At 52.0% G+C, this 17,382-nt stretch overlaps 1 protein-coding gene across 1 annotated transcript in view; it reads left to right on the top strand.

Moving 5' to 3' along the window:
- VPS8 (VPS8 subunit of CORVET complex) overlaps window positions 1-4,501 on the top strand; it is a 118,138-nt gene extending 113,637 nt beyond the window's left edge. The window contains exons 26-27 of the mRNA XM_044673221.1: window positions 2,586-2,666; window positions 3,819-4,501. Coding sequence (XP_044529156.1) covers window positions 2,586-2,666; window positions 3,819-3,971 — 234 coding nt within the window. The 3' untranslated portion in view covers window positions 3,972-4,501. The remainder of the gene's footprint in view (window positions 1-2,585; window positions 2,667-3,818) is intronic.
- The last annotated feature ends 12,881 nt before the right edge of the window (window positions 4,502-17,382 follow it).

The following is a 17,382-nucleotide window of genomic DNA, read 5'->3' as shown; positions in this document are numbered from 1 at the left end:
TGCCCCTTTTTCCATATCTGTCTACTAACGCACCTCATCCTGCCCCAAGTAAAAACCCTCGCTTATAATGGATAGGTAGAGTCCAGTGAAACAACCCTCCTTCGGCCCTGGCTGGGAAGAGATCTCTCGTTCTGTCCTGTCCCCCTCCACCAAGGACGAGCTCAGAGCTTTGTCGCACCGGCAGCCTCTCGATGAGGTGTGCCTGGTCAGTAAGCTCTGGGGGCTTTCCAAGTTGTTTCCTCTTTCCTTATTATCATTATTGTTGTTGTTATTGTGGTCATTGGGTCCATCTTCTCCTGGTTCTTGCTTATCTCACTCTGGATTAGTGCCTGCAAGTCTTTGCCTATTTCTGTATCCATCATTTCCGATGATGCCATAAAATTCCCTCCCAGCCCCAGTGGGTCATTCGTTATCGGATGAGAAGCTATTTTTGTCCTTCCCGTCCTGTGGGCTGTTATTGTCATTGTTGTGATCACTCCGTAGCCCCACTACCAGAGGCTGTGACAGACATAGTGATGGATTTCCGGCTCTTCCACTCTACCCTGAACCAGGTTGTTTGGCCTCAGCATCAAGCAGCCAATCACCAGCATTTGGGCCCGTGTGTCAGGAACCCCACAAAAGAGACAGAAAAGAATGTTGCTGGGGGGCAGCTGTGTAGCTCAGTGGATGGAGAGTCAGGCCTAGAGATGGGAGGTCCTGGGTTCAAATCCGGCCTCAGACACTTCCCAGCTGGGTGACCCTGGGCAAGTCACTTGACCCCCATTGCCCACCCTTGCCACTCTTCCACCAAGGAGCCAATACACAGAAGTTAAGGTTGAAGAAAAAGAAAAGAAAAGAATGTTGCTGTTCTTGAGGAGCTCCCAGTGTGATATTTCATTTCTGGATAAGCATGAAGTGATACGAGGTCCATCCTCCTCCCCACAACTGCTGTGATTGCCCACACCTGCTAGCCCCCATGGGTGCTCACACTGTAGGCAGCCGCTAGGCTGGGGGGCTGGTATTTCAAAGGCACTTGCTCTTCGATACACTCAGTCTTCTGTGCTTCTGTTTTTAAGAAACCAAAAGGCTCCTAGCTACCAATTAAGAACCTTCTCATTAGCTTAATTGTGATAAGCAGACTCTGCTCAGTATTGGCTCCTTTTGCTTTTTCCCCTCCCCAGCCCTAAGCTGCCCGGGGTCTGTCTGTGGCTCCTGGCCCTCTCCTTTCCTCAGCTGCTATGTAGACTTCAGGTGAGTGTGAGATCATTGCTTTGAATGCCAGCTGCCCCCAGCCAACTGGAGCTGCCATCTCTCCTGCTCTCCTCTAGAGCTAAAGCCTCCACATTTCTCTTTCCCTTTTTGCAGACTCTGGAATGTTCTCAGAGGCATCTAGCCCACTCCAAGCCTGAATGGGAATCCCCACTCCTATTTCCCTAATGACTATTCCCTGGCCTCTGCTGAAAGGTCTCTAGTGCCGACGATGCCCACCACTGTTGAGGCAGTTAGGTCTAAGTCTGCCCTCTGGGGCCCTTTCACATGCCAGCCCTTTGATGGCCCAAAGACAGTTCTCTTCCCCGTCCCCAGAATCTTCCTTTCTTCGATCTCAAGTCCCCAGATTCCCTCTCTGGCAGAGTGTCCATCTTCCCACCATCCTGGCCACATTCCACCATGAGGTACAGCTTCTCTTTGCCCTTCCTAAATGTGGCACCCACCACTGAGCCCAGAGAGCTCCAAATGGGGCCCACTCCTATCAGCAGCGAAGAAAAGGATTCCTGCCTGCCTTTCTGGTACTGGACACTACCCCGGGCAGTCAACAAGCATTTATTCATCTCTTCCCGCGTGCCAGGCACCATGCTAAGTGCCAGGGATATAAAGAAAGACCAATAAAGTCCCTGCCCTCAAGGAAGATTACACTGGATGACTTCTAAGCCCCCTCTAACCCTGAAATTCTGCCACCACCATCGCTCTTCCTTTTCTTCATGCCGTCAGCGGCATGTCGAACTTGCTGCCCACTAAAGGCCCCAGACCGTTTGGGGACTTTTGTTTTTTAATACAAACTGTTGTTTAGCCCTGGGCTGCCCCAGTTCTGTGCAAAGGGAAGGAGGTTTAACCCTGGGAGGCCTTGATGTTCATTCCTGTTCATCTGGCCCTGAGTCTTAGCCCCATCCAGGCCTTTAGAATCCTGCCTCACTTCTCCAGGGCCCATCCGCTGCGTTGTTTGGGACACCCACACGGGTCCCAGACTCGACTTCTGACCCTGAAGTGCAGGCCTGGCGTGTGGCAGGCCCCCCGCGAGGGGCCAGGCTGAGCGAGGCTCAGTCCAGCCGCGTCTGCCTGTCAGGCGGGGGTTCCCGGGGGCTCAGGAAGCCTCTGAGGGCCGGGAAATGAGGGCTTCTGCCGTGCCTCTCACTTGGCTCGTCCGGGCAACGTGGCAGGCCTGGCTCTTAGGCCTGCAGCTGTCGGGGTGCGTCTTCTGGGGCCGCCCCCGCCTGCCTCGCCCTGGCTTCCTCTGGAGAATCCCCGGGCCTGTGGGGAGCAGTGGGGGGCCCCCGTGTGAATGGGGCTCAGGGAGCGTCGGCTAATGCTTCTCCCCTTTGGATTCTCAGACCCCGTCGGAGCCCGGACTGGACCCCCAGCAAACACAAGCTTTTGACCATCTCTGCCGCCTCTACCGGGGAACCTCCAGGGTAACGAGCTGCTTCCTTTGATGTCCGCCCTTCTGCTAGAGGGTTCGAGTCCTGTCTCTGGCCTCCTTCCCGGCTCAGCTTCCCGCCCCGGCTGGGCCTTCGCTTGGCCAGGGCTGGGCTGGCCGAAAGGAAGCCCCAGACGCACCCCCGGCTGCTCCTTCGTGGCCTCATCTGCCCAACGAGGGGGCTGGACGTAGATGGCCTCAGGGGTGCCTCCCAGCCCTAACCCCGATCTCTGATGGGGGCCTGAGCTCGGCCAGGCTTACCACAGGACAGAGAAGAAAGGGCAGGCCGATGGAGGGCCCTAACCTGCCCCGGGTCTCATACCGAGCAGGTGTATGAAGATTTGAACCCAGGACCTCCCGTCTCTGGGCCTAACTTTTCATCCAAGGAGCCGTGGGGCTGCCTCCAGACTGCTTCTCCCTGGGGGGAGGGAGGGAGCCCGGCCAGGGCGGCATGAAAGAAAGGCAGACTGTGGACCCTGAGAGGGTTAAAGCCATCCTGGCGGGGGGCAGGGGGAGGGAGTGGTCCCTCTGCTTTATCTGGCTTCCTGTGGTCCCCCTCCGAGGTCAGCCCGGGGGGCCTCCTCCTCCTCCCTAAAGAAGGCCCGTGGCAGGCCAGCCTCCACCCCCACCCCCGGCCCCGCAGCCTCTGTTCCGAGGCGCTGCCTTCATCCCGGGCATCTGCCACGCGCTCGCTGCGGAGGAGACCAGGGTCCGAGCAGCATGGTCCAGGGAGCTCAGGGTGACCGGCGGCAGGCAGGACGTGGGCGCAGCTGGGCCCGAGGAGGAAGGCCGAGGAAGCGTTCCCTCCCCGGCCTCCTGTCCCTGACCTGCCTCCTTCCTGCCGCCTCCCCTGCGGAAGCCTCCCATGTGTCTTTGTGCCCTTATTGGTGGAAAGTTCCACAAGCCAGTGTTTGTTCTTCCTGGGGCTGGGCCAGGGGAGAAGGCCGCCCTCGCACGAGAGCCGGATCCGAATCCTGCACCTCCGGCACAGGGAGCGAGGGCTTCCCGTGTGCCAAGGCCCGTGCTCAGAGCAGGGCCTCAGGCAGCCTCGACTCTTCAGTGAGTCCTTTCTAGGCCCAGCGATGCAGCACACCCCAGGCTGCCCGCGCCACCGCCCATCTCATGCTGTCTTTTGGGTGTCTTTCAGCTGGCGCTGCTCACGGAGCTCTCTCAGACCCAGAGCGGCGAGAGCCACAGGCTGCTGGGCGTCTCCAAGAGCAGCCCCGCCCTCAACAGCATCTTCCAGAACGAGAACTTCCAGCTGCACCTGACCCCTCCTCCCCTGACCGCCGAGGACTGACCACCCAGGACACTGCCCTGAGGAGCCCTCGGCCTCCACGGAGATCCTGAGGCCCTGCGTCCCCTGGTGGCCGGAGGCCCGGGCCCTTCTGCCCCACCGATTCTGTCTGCCATTGGCTTACTCGCCGTCCTGGTTCTCCTTCTCTCTGGATTCTTCGGGAATCGATGGAGCGGCACAGACGCCCCAGCTCTGCCCGGAGTTCTCCTTCTCTTCTCTGAGGGCCAGAGCAAGGGGCCTGTGGAGGCCCCCAAGTCCCCATTGAAGGTCTCCTGCCCCGAGGCCAGGCTGGAGCTTTCGGGTGTCCTCAGGGCCGCTCCCGGACCGGAGCCTTCATGGGCGGCCTACAAGGGAGCACCCGAGCCATTAAGTAATAACTCTGAATGGGGTCCCGAGAATAATGAAGAGGGGAGCGCAGCTAGTGCAGCCCCAGAGGTCGAGAGACCCTCAGATGAGTCTGAACTGCTTTGACCCCGTCACAATAAAGGCCCCTTGAATTCTCTGCAGCCCCGTGTCTTTCTGTGTAACGCAGGAGGGGCCCCCCAGGATGCTTCAAGCACCAGAAATCCCGATCCATACAATCAGACAGGAAGTGGGCCAAGAGGAAGCCACAGTGAGAGCCCCTCCCCCCGGGGCAGGAGTCCCCTCTCCCACCCGGGGGGGGGGGGGGGGAGGGTCACCATGTAACACCTGGACCACCACAAGAAGCCGCTGCCTTCTTGAGCTCTGAACATATCAGTCACTGCTGGAACCAGAGCCTGTGGAGAGGGCATGGGATGGGGGCTGGAGACTCTTGCTATGGGGCCTGGGCCAAGGCGTGTTCCCCTCCCAGGCCCCGCTTCTCCTTTCATGATAACAAGAACCCGATACCTTCCTACCAGGGGTAGATGTCATGGGATACAGCCACGTAAGCAATATAGAAGAGAGAAATATGTCGAGTCCCTGTCAGGAACGGCAAAAAGGAAATGTTGCAGTGGCAGCGATGTGGGGGGGCATCCTCAGAACCGATGTGGACAGCCCTTGTGGGAGGCTCCCGCCATCAGAGGACTGCGAGGACGACCCCCAACAGGCCAGGCGGGACCCCTGGTGGCGAACCAGTGGGGAGGTGAGAGCAGTACAGGATGAGTGGCCAAGTGTGGCATCGGAGGGAACCCCTGACCCATGGAAGCACTTATGTGGCAATGGTAGCAGCATCAAAGATGGCCACCTTGGAGCTAACACTTGTGGGGAGACTGGACCCGCCCATTCTTAGCCGCCCCCTACCCACCCTGCACCCATCCAGGTTTTCAGGGAATGTGAAAAAATGCCCACTTTTTCAGCGATGGCAGGGAAGTCAGGGCCTACCTGAATAAAGACCCTCCTCCCCCTTCCATATACCCAATATGGCGCCCCCTTTTCTTGTGACAGAAGCCCGGCCTGGCGCTCTTCTGGGGGGTGATGCCCATTGTCAGGAAGGCCTTGGCTGACGTCAAGCCCAGATTCTCCTCGTGGCCTCTGTGGAGGGAACCTCGCCCCACGCTCGGGCTTTTTCGCAGCTTTCTCCCCACAAACCCCAGGTTTTTCCCTTCATTGCACTTCATAACTGGGACAGAGCCATCGGCAGGGTGAGGACTAGTGAATTCTGTTTCTCAAGAAAGTGTGAAAATTGGTGTTTGTGGCAGTTGTTGCATTTTGCTACTTTACAGGGTTAGAGCTAAAATCAGAAGAGCCGGAAGGTGCCTTCGAGGCCATCTAGTCCAACCCCCTCATCTGGCAGAGGAGAAAACCAAGGCCCAGAGAGTTTAAGTGACTGACCCACAGTCACACAGCGATTAAGTACCAGAGGCAAGATTCAAACCCAAGTCTCCCGACACTCTACCTACCGGCCCCCGTGCAGCCGAACCAGATTCAATGCCGTTGGAAAATAGTTTACAGTGTAGAAGTTAACTCGTCGTTTTCTAAGTCAACGTGCGGCCGGCAGGCATCCTTTTCTATGTGAGCTTGATGCTCCCTTGCTCTGTAGCGGTGGGTGGAGGAGGGGAGGGCCCAGACTGCCCCTCAGCCCAGCCAGCCACCTCGCAGGACTTGGTTTTAGTCAGAGAGACCAAGGCTGAGTGTGGATGGCGGAGCAGGGCATGAGGGCCACCACATCCTGGCTAGGGCAGCAGGTACCAAAGGCCTCTGGGAGCAGCCCAGGATGTGACGGGGCCTGGGAGGGCACCCACGCCTCACACTCCTGGTGGTCGAGGGCCCGACTATCGACCCAGAAGGGGAAACAAATGCCCATTTGATGGTAGCTCATAGGCTGAGCTGTGCGCCCCACTCTCTTCCCCCACCTTTGGCATTGTGGGATTTGCTGAGGGCCTCATTGGGTTCTCACTGTGTATGTCCCCGGTCCCACGGGGGCAACCCTGTGGAAGTGTCCAGGCCCGTCTCGCCGTCCCTTCTGTCCATCCCCAAAAGGTTCTGTTTTCTCTAGACCCCATCATTCACCGCTCTGGGGTAATGGGAGCCATTCCTCCCCCTCGCTGCCACGGGCTCCAGCCCCCGGGCCTCGGACACGGAGCTGAGAAATGAGTGATAATGGATTATTGAGCAAAGTCCTCCACTTGTGAAATGAGGCCCATCCATCCAACGGAGCCCAGATCCAAGGCTGCCCCTCAGGAAAGGGAACGTGCCCCGTTAGGCCTTCCAAGCGGACCCCCTCGCCCGGGAAGGATAAGCATTCTTGGTTCTCCCAGTCTCTGGATCTGCTCCATGGCTGCTCCCTCTGTCATTCACAAGACTCCTCGCTCCAAGGTTTACAGACATAATCCATTTGCCCATATGCTACATAGCCGGTTCACTAACTGTTTCTCTGCTGTGTAAACAAGATAGCTGTTCCTACAAAGGAGTGTCAGAAGGAAGCCACATTTCCCCTCCAGGGGTGGGCCTTACTGTGAAGGGCAGAGGGCAGTCTTGTGAATGCCTCCCACCAAACTAAGACTTACAGGCAATGGGGGAACATGGTTCAGCTTCGCTGTGCTGATTTGTGGAAACAAAGGTGGCCTTAGCATTGTAAAGACCTCGCTTCAAGTCCCACCTCTGATAGCCTGGCTGTGTGACCCTGCTCAGGTCCTCAACATCTCGGTGCCCCCAAGCAACTGTAAGAAAGAAGCGTTTAAATGTTTTTGTGGCATGGACTCTGTGGGCAGCAGCCTGGGGGAGCCTCTGGACCCCTTCTCACAATCATGCTTGTAAGCTCCTAAAATAAACTGCAGAGCCCTTGAGACATCTCCTCTTGGAGGCCATCTGGCCTTAGCAGGAGAAGCAATCACTGCTATGGGGATGGGTTAGACCAGCCCTGGAGAAGATCAGTGTCACAGGCCGGGACCTCCAGACCCCACCAGTGAAGGTGTCCAGGGGCTCTGCTGCGTTGGAGCCATCCCCAGCCTGATGGGAGCTCCCAGAGAGCCATATGCCACCAGGGAGCTGGCAGCCAGCCTGGGAAACACTGCCCGCCCATCCACGCTTTGGGTTCAGAAGCTCTCATGGAAGGAGTCTCTCCTCAGAGACTCGTGTCGACCCCAGCATGCCCAGAGCATCCCCAGACTCTCCACGTTCAGGGAAGATTGAGACCCAAGAGCTCTGAGCCTTTTTTGGGGCATGGACTCCGGTGAGAAGCCTGCGGTGCCCCTCGCCACATAATCCATGTATTTAAATGCATGAAACCAAATATGTAGGATTCTAAAGGAAGCCAATTCTGTTGAATCCATTTTTAAAAAAACAACCCAACATCAAAGATCTCCGGTTAACCTGATCCAGGAGCATTTGATTTCAGAGCCTCTGACCCCTGAGGAAGAAACAGCTCCAAGACTGGGGTGATCTCACTGCTCAAGTAGGACAAAGCATGTGTTGGGAAAGTCCCGTGCTCCGCTGTCCCTGGTAGTGTTGGAGTTAACCCTTGACACCCTCTAGCTGTGTGAATGAAGATGCAAAAGGGCTGATTATTCCTTCCCATTGAGCTCCTGCCATTATAAGAACGTTCCCCCAAATGGGTCACTCTCCATTGGAAAATGGGACGATCCCCTTTAGAAACAATGTCATGGTTCCCAGTGAGCCGGACACCCAGCATTGATAAATGTGTCCAAAGCTGAATTTGCGTATCTCTCCCACCACCTGCCCTGTAACCCCTCCTCTTCCAAATGCCTCGATTTCTCTTGAGGGTGAAATCATCTCTTCAGTCATCTAGATTCCCAACCTTGGCATCGTCTTTCTCTCATTCCCCCAATCTAGCCAATCTGTTGCTTAATCTTGGCTCTCTCGATACTCTAACTTCTTTCATATTGCATAAGTGGAAATTTTATATCCTTTAGACTTCATCTCCCAGAATTCTTCCCTCGTCCCAAAATTCCCTTTTCCTTTGTGTTTATGTGCATCTTTTACGTTATTGTATCTAAGTTTTGGGGAATGCCTCTCTTGCTATCTCCTCCACGTGAGTGGCTGGGTTGAGCGCTCCCTGTGTTCTCTAGCTCTCTCGTTAAATATTAATAAATCTTTATAAATATGATACTTTGGAGATATTGAATATTAATTTTTAAATCTACACTATCTAAACCCTTCTCTCCACTCGTGACCGCAGCACTAATTGTTTTTTACTCTAACATTGCTTATTTATTGAATGGAAGTGATCCTGTGAGCTACCAAACATGGCACTTCACTCGAGATAAGTGGCCACCGTACAGATGGAGTCCAATTGTATCCTGCCAATGGCTGTGCACATCCCAAATGGCCTCGTAGAAGCTTCAATTCCTGCGGTGGCTGTCACATTTCTTTTACGTTCCATTTCCTGTTTGGAAGTTAACTTTTGGGTTTTACTCCAATAGTGCCATCTTTAATTCACTTGTTTCTTCCCCTGGACTTTCCAGATAAGACAGCTTCAGTAAGATCTCCTTCTTGGATGTCACCGGCTGTCTTGGCTAGTTGAAGAATGTTTTCAGAGGTAGAGTCATGATTGAAAACCAGGCTTTTATCACACATCCCACAGAAACCACATTCAAGAAACGGAACCATCTAAGCAGCACTTTTTCCAGTCATAAAAATTCCCCTCACAGCAGCCCCCAGGCCTGGTCGCTTTGATCTGTGGCGCTCCTTCGGCCTTTTTCTTGTCTATAAGGCATCCATTTTGCCTATTGGACCCTTGACCAACAGTGTGGATAGCCTGGCTATTGTTACTATCTTAGCAATGAATGAGTAAATGCTTCTCGGCTGGACTATTAGGATGACTTCCTGACAGACCTCCCTTCTTCAAGTCCTTCCTCACTCCAAACCAACCCATCCTCATCTCTACTGCCAAAGGGATTCTCCTTACGTTCAGATCCAACCATCAACCAAGTGCCTACTCTGTGCTAGGCACTGGCCCAACTACCAAGGATACAAAAAGATTCAGACAGACCCTGTTCTCTAGGATTTTAACTTCTGCTGGGGAAGACAATATGCAAACAAATATGAGCAAAGCAAGCTTTATGCAGGACAATGAGAACTAATTAACACTGGAAGGCACTGGAGTTAAAAGGAGCTGGGGGCCTGACCATGTCAGTCTCCTACCCAATAAACTCCAATAGGTCCTCATTGATTCCAGAATAAAATATGTGTCCCTATTTGGCCAATAAGACCTTGTATGGCCCACCTTCCCAGCTTTGTTATTTCCCTTAACATCCTACTTATCTGTTATTTTGGTTAATATTAAAATGAGTTTGCCTGTTCCAAGTGCATGCCCACTAAGAGTCAGAGAAGGGGCTTTGAGCATGTTGGGGAATAGAGTGGGAGCTGTTCGGGGATTCCTTGATGGCCCCAAATCACCCATAAAGTGAATGATCTACACATGAGATTATATTTTATAAACAAGGTGAAATGTGTCACGTGCATACCAAATAGCAAAGGGGTCAGGAAACTGGCCAACTCGTTCAATCAACAAGCAATTATTAATGCACCAAGCACTGTGCTGGGCACTGAGGACACAGACAAGAGGGAACAGCCTCTTTGCTCCAGGAATAAACATTTTACCAGGGGAAATATGTACACAGATAAACACAAAATATATGAATGAATGAATGAATGAATGAATGAATGAATGAATGAATGCCGAACCAAGTTGAAAACAATTTTATCAGCCCTGTTGGAAAAAATATTCTTCACCTGGTCCCTTTGCACCAGTGAAGGTTGCCAGGAAATGCTCAAGTAGTATCTGGCGGCTCGTCTGGGGGGTTTTTATGAAGAAAAAGAAAACAAACAAGGAAGAGCCTTGATAATTTATGTCTTGCTCAACTTTCTCCCCCACCCCAAAAAGGTAAAACCCTCTCTGTAGAGAGAGCCCTTCACCATCTGCCTCTGGCCCATCTTTCCAGGATTCTTATACAGCGCTCCCCAAACTGGCCCACTTACTTTGCATCTCCTCTCTCTGTGCCTTTGCCCCAAATGTCCCCGAAGTCTGGAATGCCACCACCTCCTCCCTTCCATCTTTTAGGATCCTCGATTTCTTTCCAAGCTCAGCCCCGGTATCGACCTTGTGTGTGACTTGCTTCTATGGGCGTGTATTATCTCTCTCAGTACAATGAAGCAGCCACCATTCTTTTTTATCTTTGTCTCCAGGGTCTTGGCAGATGAGAACATTGGGCTGACTCTAATAAGGTGGAATTCAGTAAGGATAAATGTAAAATCTTACAACTGGGTACAAGAAATCCACTTCGCATGTACAGGATAGAAAAAAAGTATACTTAGGAAGAAGCTGCTCTGATAATGATTTGAAAGGTTTAGTGGGCTACAAGCTCAGTGTGCCATAACCTCCTGAACAGCCACCATAATTCTGGACTGCGGTAAGAAGCCTGCATTCACTTCCAGCAACAGGGAGGTGGTGGTCTCGCTAGACTCTGCCCCGACTCCTGGATAGTGTCAATCTGGAGGAGGGCGGCCAGGGGGCCTTGAGTCCGTGTCCCGTAGGGTTTCTCTGAAGGAACTGAGAATGTTTGGCTTGGGGGGCAAGAAGTCTGGAAAGAGGGGATATTGATTGGGGCGGTGGAGTATTTGGAACAAAAAGTTTGTTTGGTTTGACCCCACAGAGCTGAACCAATTGCAAAGAGGCCAATTTGAGTTTAATGTAAACGATCGAATTAGAGTCCTAAATGGAATGAGGTGTTAGTAGGGGGAGGGAACCTGACCTGGTGGTGGTCTTCAGGCAGAGGGTGGTCTCCTAACTCCTTGTGAAATGGGTTTTTATGGGCTATCCTTTGCTATTGGGTCCCTCCAACTCAAATCCTGTGGTTCCGCATCGATAGATCTCAGGGTTCGTGTATTCAGTCACTCTTGATCCTGGGATTTTTTCTGGGAAGCTAATTGATCTCCTTTTAAAAAAATAACCAGGGGGCAGCTGGGTAGCTCAGTGGATGGAGAGCCAGGCCTAGAGACGGGAGGTCCTGGGTTCAAATCCGGTCTCAGACACTTCCCAGCTGGGTGACCCTGGCCAAGTCACTTGACCCCCATTGCCCACCCTTACCACTCTTCCACCTAGGAGTCAATACACAGAAGTTAAGGGTTAAAAAAAAAAATAACCATTTTGGGTGGCCGCCTTCCTACGAGGGGCGGCATATTTCTTAGCCTTTTTAAAGGCTACAACATGGACAATAATCTAACATCTTCTTGATGACTAAGAGTCTTTGTTGCCAACATCAGTTCTCTGTGTTGTAATAACGACTTCTAGGTCAATCAGGGAGCAGAGGCCTTTCCGCCCCGACACTCAATGACCCCAGAATGTTGTGCTTTCCGTTCTTATGTCTGCTTTTTATGGTTATCCCCCCCGCAATCAGCTGGCCAGCTTGACCCTTTGGGTCTCCTCCACTGGCTGACTGGGAAGCCCGCCTGATCCCGGATAGGTTGCTCATGAGCAGTCTCATTGTAGTTCTTCAGGGCATTTCAAGTCTCTCCTAGCAGGGGGTTCCTTATGAAAGGCCGCATTTTCAGCAGACAGGAATGGTTCGGGATTGAGATGTTTGTACCCAGCTGAGAACTCTCCTTAGCGCCCATGGCTTTGTGGGGCCCACTAAAGAGTTCTTGTTTTCTCAAAAAAGATTTCACTTACTTAGCAGGTTCTGCCTGCTCAGTATCCTATTGTCCATTGTCAGAAAGGTCCTGGGAGACAGAGGGGACTTGTCCTTGCTGATTTGGGGGTGTTGCAATCTCATCAATAGAGTCTTTGGGGGAAAGGGAGGAAAAAAACGGGACATCTCAGAAGCCCTCGGCACCAACAGAACCATGAGCCGGGCTCTACATTCAAAATACTTCTCCTCCTCAAGTGGGAGAAAGGCAGCAAGTAACAGAGAAGGAGCAGAAGTAACAGAGAGTTGAGGCTGAAAGTTAGCAAATAACTTTCTAGTAATTATAACTGTCCCTAAGTGGAACAAGCAGCCAGGTGGTCCAATGGATAGAGCAGAGGGCCTGGAGTCAAGAAAACCTGAGCTCAAATCTGACCTCAGACACTTACTAGCTGCGTGACCCTGGACAAGTCACTAAACCTTTTTGGCTTCCGTTTCCTCATCTGTATAATGAACTGGAGAAGGAAATGGCAAACGTTCCAATAGCCTTACCAAGAAAAGCACAAACTGAATCATGAAGAGCAGGACATGACTGAACAAGTGGAATGGACTATCCTGGAGGTTGGAGGGCCCCTCGTATAATAAATCTTCAAGTGGAGGCTGAATGAGCCCTTGACAGCTGTATTATACTGGGGATTCTTCTCTGTACAGGGTCACCTGGACAACCATTGAGGCTCCCAGATTCTGTGATTCCCTGCTCTGTGGATAAATAACTGTGATATCACAGAGAATCCACCTTCAAGAAATAAACCCAGGAAAAGTGCTGGGAGCAATCTGGTGGGATTTATTCTTTTCTTTTCATATTTTATTTTTTATTCAATATTTTATTTTTTAATAAATTTATTTATATAAATAATTAATTTCGAATATTTTCCCATGGTTACATGATTCGTGTTCTTTCCCTCCCCTTCCCCATTTCCCCTCCCAGAGCCAATGAGTAATTCCACTGGGTTTTACAGGTGTCATTGTTCAAAACCTATTTCCATATTATTACTATTTGCAATAGAGTGATCACTTAAAGTTAACATCCCAGTCATAACCCCATCAAACCATGTGATCAATCATATATTTTCCTTTTGTGTTTCTACTCCCACAGTTCTTTCTCTGGATGTGGATACATTCTTTCTCCTAAGTCCCTCAGGATTGTCCTGGGTCATTGCATTGCTGCTAGTACAGAAATCCATTACATTCGATTGTACCACAGTGTATCTGTCTCTGTGTATAAGGTTCTCCTGGTTCTGCTCCTTTTACTCTGCATCAGTTCCTAGAGATCTTTCCAGTTCACATGGAATCCCTCCAGTTCATTATTCCTTTGAACACAATAGTATTCCATCACCAACAGATACCACAATTGAAGGGCATCCCCTCATTTTCCAATTGTTTGCCACCACAAAGAACATGGCTATAAATATTTTTGTATAAGTATTTTCCCCATTATCTCTTTGGGGTACAAACCTAACAGTGGTAAGGTTGGAGGGATTTATTCTTAATAATGGATTATTTCAGTTCTAATAGCATTTGGCATTTTTCAAGCCTTTTTCCTCATTCCTTTATCCTAGTAGTCCTGGGAAGGCTTCCTGCCCCAGAGCAACGCCTAACTTGGGGATGTTTATGATGGAGAGTTCAAATTCCATTTTTTCTAGTGAACAAACACTAGTTTTAGCCAAATATTTCGGGGGGCCTCTTTGAGTCCCCCATTGGAATGAATGGGGAAAATCACTCATAACCAGGCAGAACGTGATTTCTTGATCTCGATCCCGGAATCCTGTGATCAGGCATGTGGTTTTCCCATCTTCAGGACAGAACAAGGGAGCCTGCCTCCTCGTTATGTATCTGCCAATTAGAGATGTCTTGGAAAGGGCTAAATAATGAACCTCCAAAGGCGTATTTAGAGACTCGGGATGCCGAATGAATTGGTCTTTGATTCCTGAGGGAGATCAGCGACCAGTGAATCTATAGGTTATTGTTAACCTCGTCAATACATTGATTTTCTTACCCAGAACCCAGTCGCTCAGAGTTTTTAGTTGTCACAATGAAGAGGGACATTCCGCTTTGGGGGAAAGCAGGGAAGGCTTCAGGGAAGAGTCCACACAGGATTTGGTCTCTGGAAATAAGAAGCGACTTCAAAAGTTGAGTCGGAGAAGCTGATGAATATCAGGAAGAACAATGGGAGCAAAGGCAGAGGTTAAGTGACTCGACCAGACAGATAGTAAATGTCTGAGGCAGGATTTGAGCTCGGGCCAGCCAGCCCTCTCAGGAACCATCTAGTCCAGTCTCCATCCCACCCCTAAGTTTACAGGGCCCAGAGAGCTTGTGACTATTTCTTTTTTTTTTTTTTAAACCCTCGCCTTTTATCTTGGAGTCAATACTGTGTATTGGCTTATAGGTAGAAGAGTGGTAAGGGTGGCCAATGGGGGTCAAGTGACTTGCCCAGGGTCACACAGCTGGGAAGTGTCTGAGGCCAGATTTGAACCCAGGACCTCCCTTCTCTAGGCCTGACTCTCAATCCACTGAGCTACCCAGCTGCCCCCCCATTTCTAAATAATACAAGTAGTGAGCTTTAGAGGTGAAATTTGAACCCAGGTCCTCCGACTCCAGAGCTCCGTGTAGATGTGGAGGGCTCCGAGGCTCCGGGTCTTGTTATGATGGGAGCAGCCGCCGGGTGAAGGGGAGAGCTTGAAGGCAGGAAGGCCGTTTGGGAGGCCACAGGGTAGGCGAGAGGCTGCAGGGAAGGCAAGGCTGGGAGGGATTCGGCATCCGGGGCAGCTCGGGGGCCGCGTCTGCTCCCCCCACTCGGCGGCGGCTTCCGTCAGGCTTTCTAAAAAGGGAAGGAGGCCGAGGACGAGAAAGATGCTGGCAGGGCTGGCTTGGCAACGGCTTCCAGCGAGTGCGGAACGAGAGCAAGGGAAGAGGTGACGACGGGCGTCCAAGGTGGCGGGTGTGAGGAGGAGGACAGCTGCTCTGCCAACAGAAATAGAGAAGCCGGAGGAGAGGCGGGCGAGGATGGGTTCAGTTTGGGTTGTTGGGTTTTTTTTAACTCAACCCGTAATTTTATTGGTAAAGGGAACCGCCTCCCTCTGCCAGTGTGGATCAGCCTCGTCCCAGAGAGCTGCCTCGGACTCCAAGGGCTGATTGGCAGAGGGAGGACTCGGATTTGGGTCTTTCCCAACTTCACACTGTTTAGTGTTACGTTTTATGTTTGAGGGAGAGGCAGCCGTGGGCCTGATCTGAGTTCAAATCCAGCCTCTGGTACTTCCTAGTGGGGTGGCCTTGGGTGAGTCATTTAAGCTCTACATGCCTAGGAGGCAGTTAGGTGGCTCAGTGGATAGCGCTCTGGACCTGATGCCAGGGAGACCTAAATTCTAATCTAGGCTCAGATACTTCCTAGCTATGTGACCCTGGACAAGTCACTTAACCTCTGATTGCCTGACAAAAGGACTCACTGAAGAAGGAGAGGGCGAACCACTCCAGCATTCATGCCAACAAGCCCCCGTGGATAGCTCTGGTCCATTGGATGAGTGGACCCAACTGGATGATTGAATGACAAAACGGCCTGAGGAGCTAGCGGGGCGTTGGGGCGGCTTATCCAGGAGGCACACAGAACTAGGACTCCGGGCAAGGCTGGAGTGGAGGGACTAGATTTGGGAGTCACCAGAAAGAGAGGGTTCCACGCTCCGGACAGGGGAAGCTGCCGACTGAACTCTGGCGAGGGGAGGTTTCCCCTCTTCCTCCTTTTCTCCATGGAGGAGGAAAGTGCTCTGGGTCACTGGCGTGGCAGTTTTTTAGTGCCTTCTCTTTCCCTCCTATGGCCAGAGGAGAGTCCAGTGACGACAGGGGAAGGGTTCGGGTTCGGGTTAAGCTCACATATACGCCCTGGTGTGCCCACGTTTGCATGTGCTCTGACAGGGAGCCCGGGAACATCGTTCCCCGATCCCGTCGGCTTCCTGGGTAAAGAGTCATCTGGATTTCCTAAGGACAAGAGAGCCGTCCTGGGAGGTGCCATCTTTGGGCGCAGCCTCTTGGGTAGTGCCCAGGGATGACCCTCCCAAGGGATCAACCACCCAACAGTAATTTCAGGCCTGAATTCTAGCGTTCAGTTCTTCGCCACCTAAAGGAAGACTTTGTTCATTGTGTGCTTCTGAGATCAGGACAAGATGGCCGGCAGGAGATGGATGGAATCCACTGGCGAGTTGGGACCCTGCGAGGGGAAGCGCTTGTTCACTGGGTTTCCCTTCCCTTCCCTGGGGATCTGCTGGGCTGTTTGAGGGTTTCATTTATGGGCTCCTGCGAGGCCTTCCTATCAGGTGGCTTTTCCTTGTCGGGCATAAAGGCTGCCCCTGCCCTTCTGTGGAAGTCGGGGCCCTTGTTACTGGCGTCGGGGGGAAACTAGGCTCAAGCGTGAACAGAGCTTTATTCTCGCTATTTCCCTGAAGTAACGCTTCCAGGAGGGGCATCGAGCCGGCGAGAGAAACCGGAACTCCCGGGATCCGGCTCCCTACGTCCAGCCCAGGCCTTGGCTACCCTCGGCTCTATTTACATGTTACATCCTCCGGAGCAAAACAGAAGTTCTTTGAGGTTCGAGGCTCTTTTTCCTTCTCTCTTTGTGTCCCCGGCACAGGTTCTGCTGCATAATCGCTGTCTGACCAATGTTTGGGATTTGCCTTCTTAAGACTGTAAATGCACCCCCTCCACCCCGCCGCCACAGGGGCCTGTCCAGCACCATGCAAAGCTGTCTTGTGGCATTCCACTGGAGGTTGCTCCCGGTGAACATCCTCGGACCGAAGGGTCCCCTGTGGAAAAACTCTCCATTCCCAGAACCGCCCACCATTTGCAAGAAATCTCCACTGTGGGATCAGCCCTTCCCTCCTCTCCCCGCCTCCCCTTCAGCCCTTTTCCATTTTGGAGATAGTTGAGGCTAAGAGCTAGAAGGGATCTTTGAGGGCATTTTCCCCAGGAGGGAGCCAAGACCCAGAAAGATAAAATAACTTGCCCAAGGTCATACAGGTAAGAAGTGATCTCTTGAAATGCTTTATCTGGAGAATAAATCTGGCTCACCTCTTCTCCTCTCTGAACCTCAGTCTTCTCATCTGTAATGGGACGGGGTAGGACTAGATGACTTCTAGGCTCCTTCCCACTTTATTATTTTTTTTTTAAACCCTCACCTTCCCTCTTGGAGTCAATCCTGTGTATTGGCTCCAAGGCAGAAGAGTGGGAAGGGAAGGCAATGGGGGCAAAGTGACTTGCCCAGGGTCACCCAGCTGGGAAGTGTCTGAGGCCAGATTTGAACCCAGGACTTCCCATCTCTAAGC

Source organism: Gracilinanus agilis, chromosome 4 (genome assembly GCF_016433145.1).
Source record: "Gracilinanus agilis isolate LMUSP501 chromosome 4, AgileGrace, whole genome shotgun sequence".
Taxonomy (NCBI): domain Eukaryota; kingdom Metazoa; phylum Chordata; class Mammalia; order Didelphimorphia; family Didelphidae; genus Gracilinanus; species Gracilinanus agilis.
The sequence above is the reverse complement of the archived record's forward strand: the minus strand, read 5'-3'. Positions and strand labels throughout refer to the sequence as shown.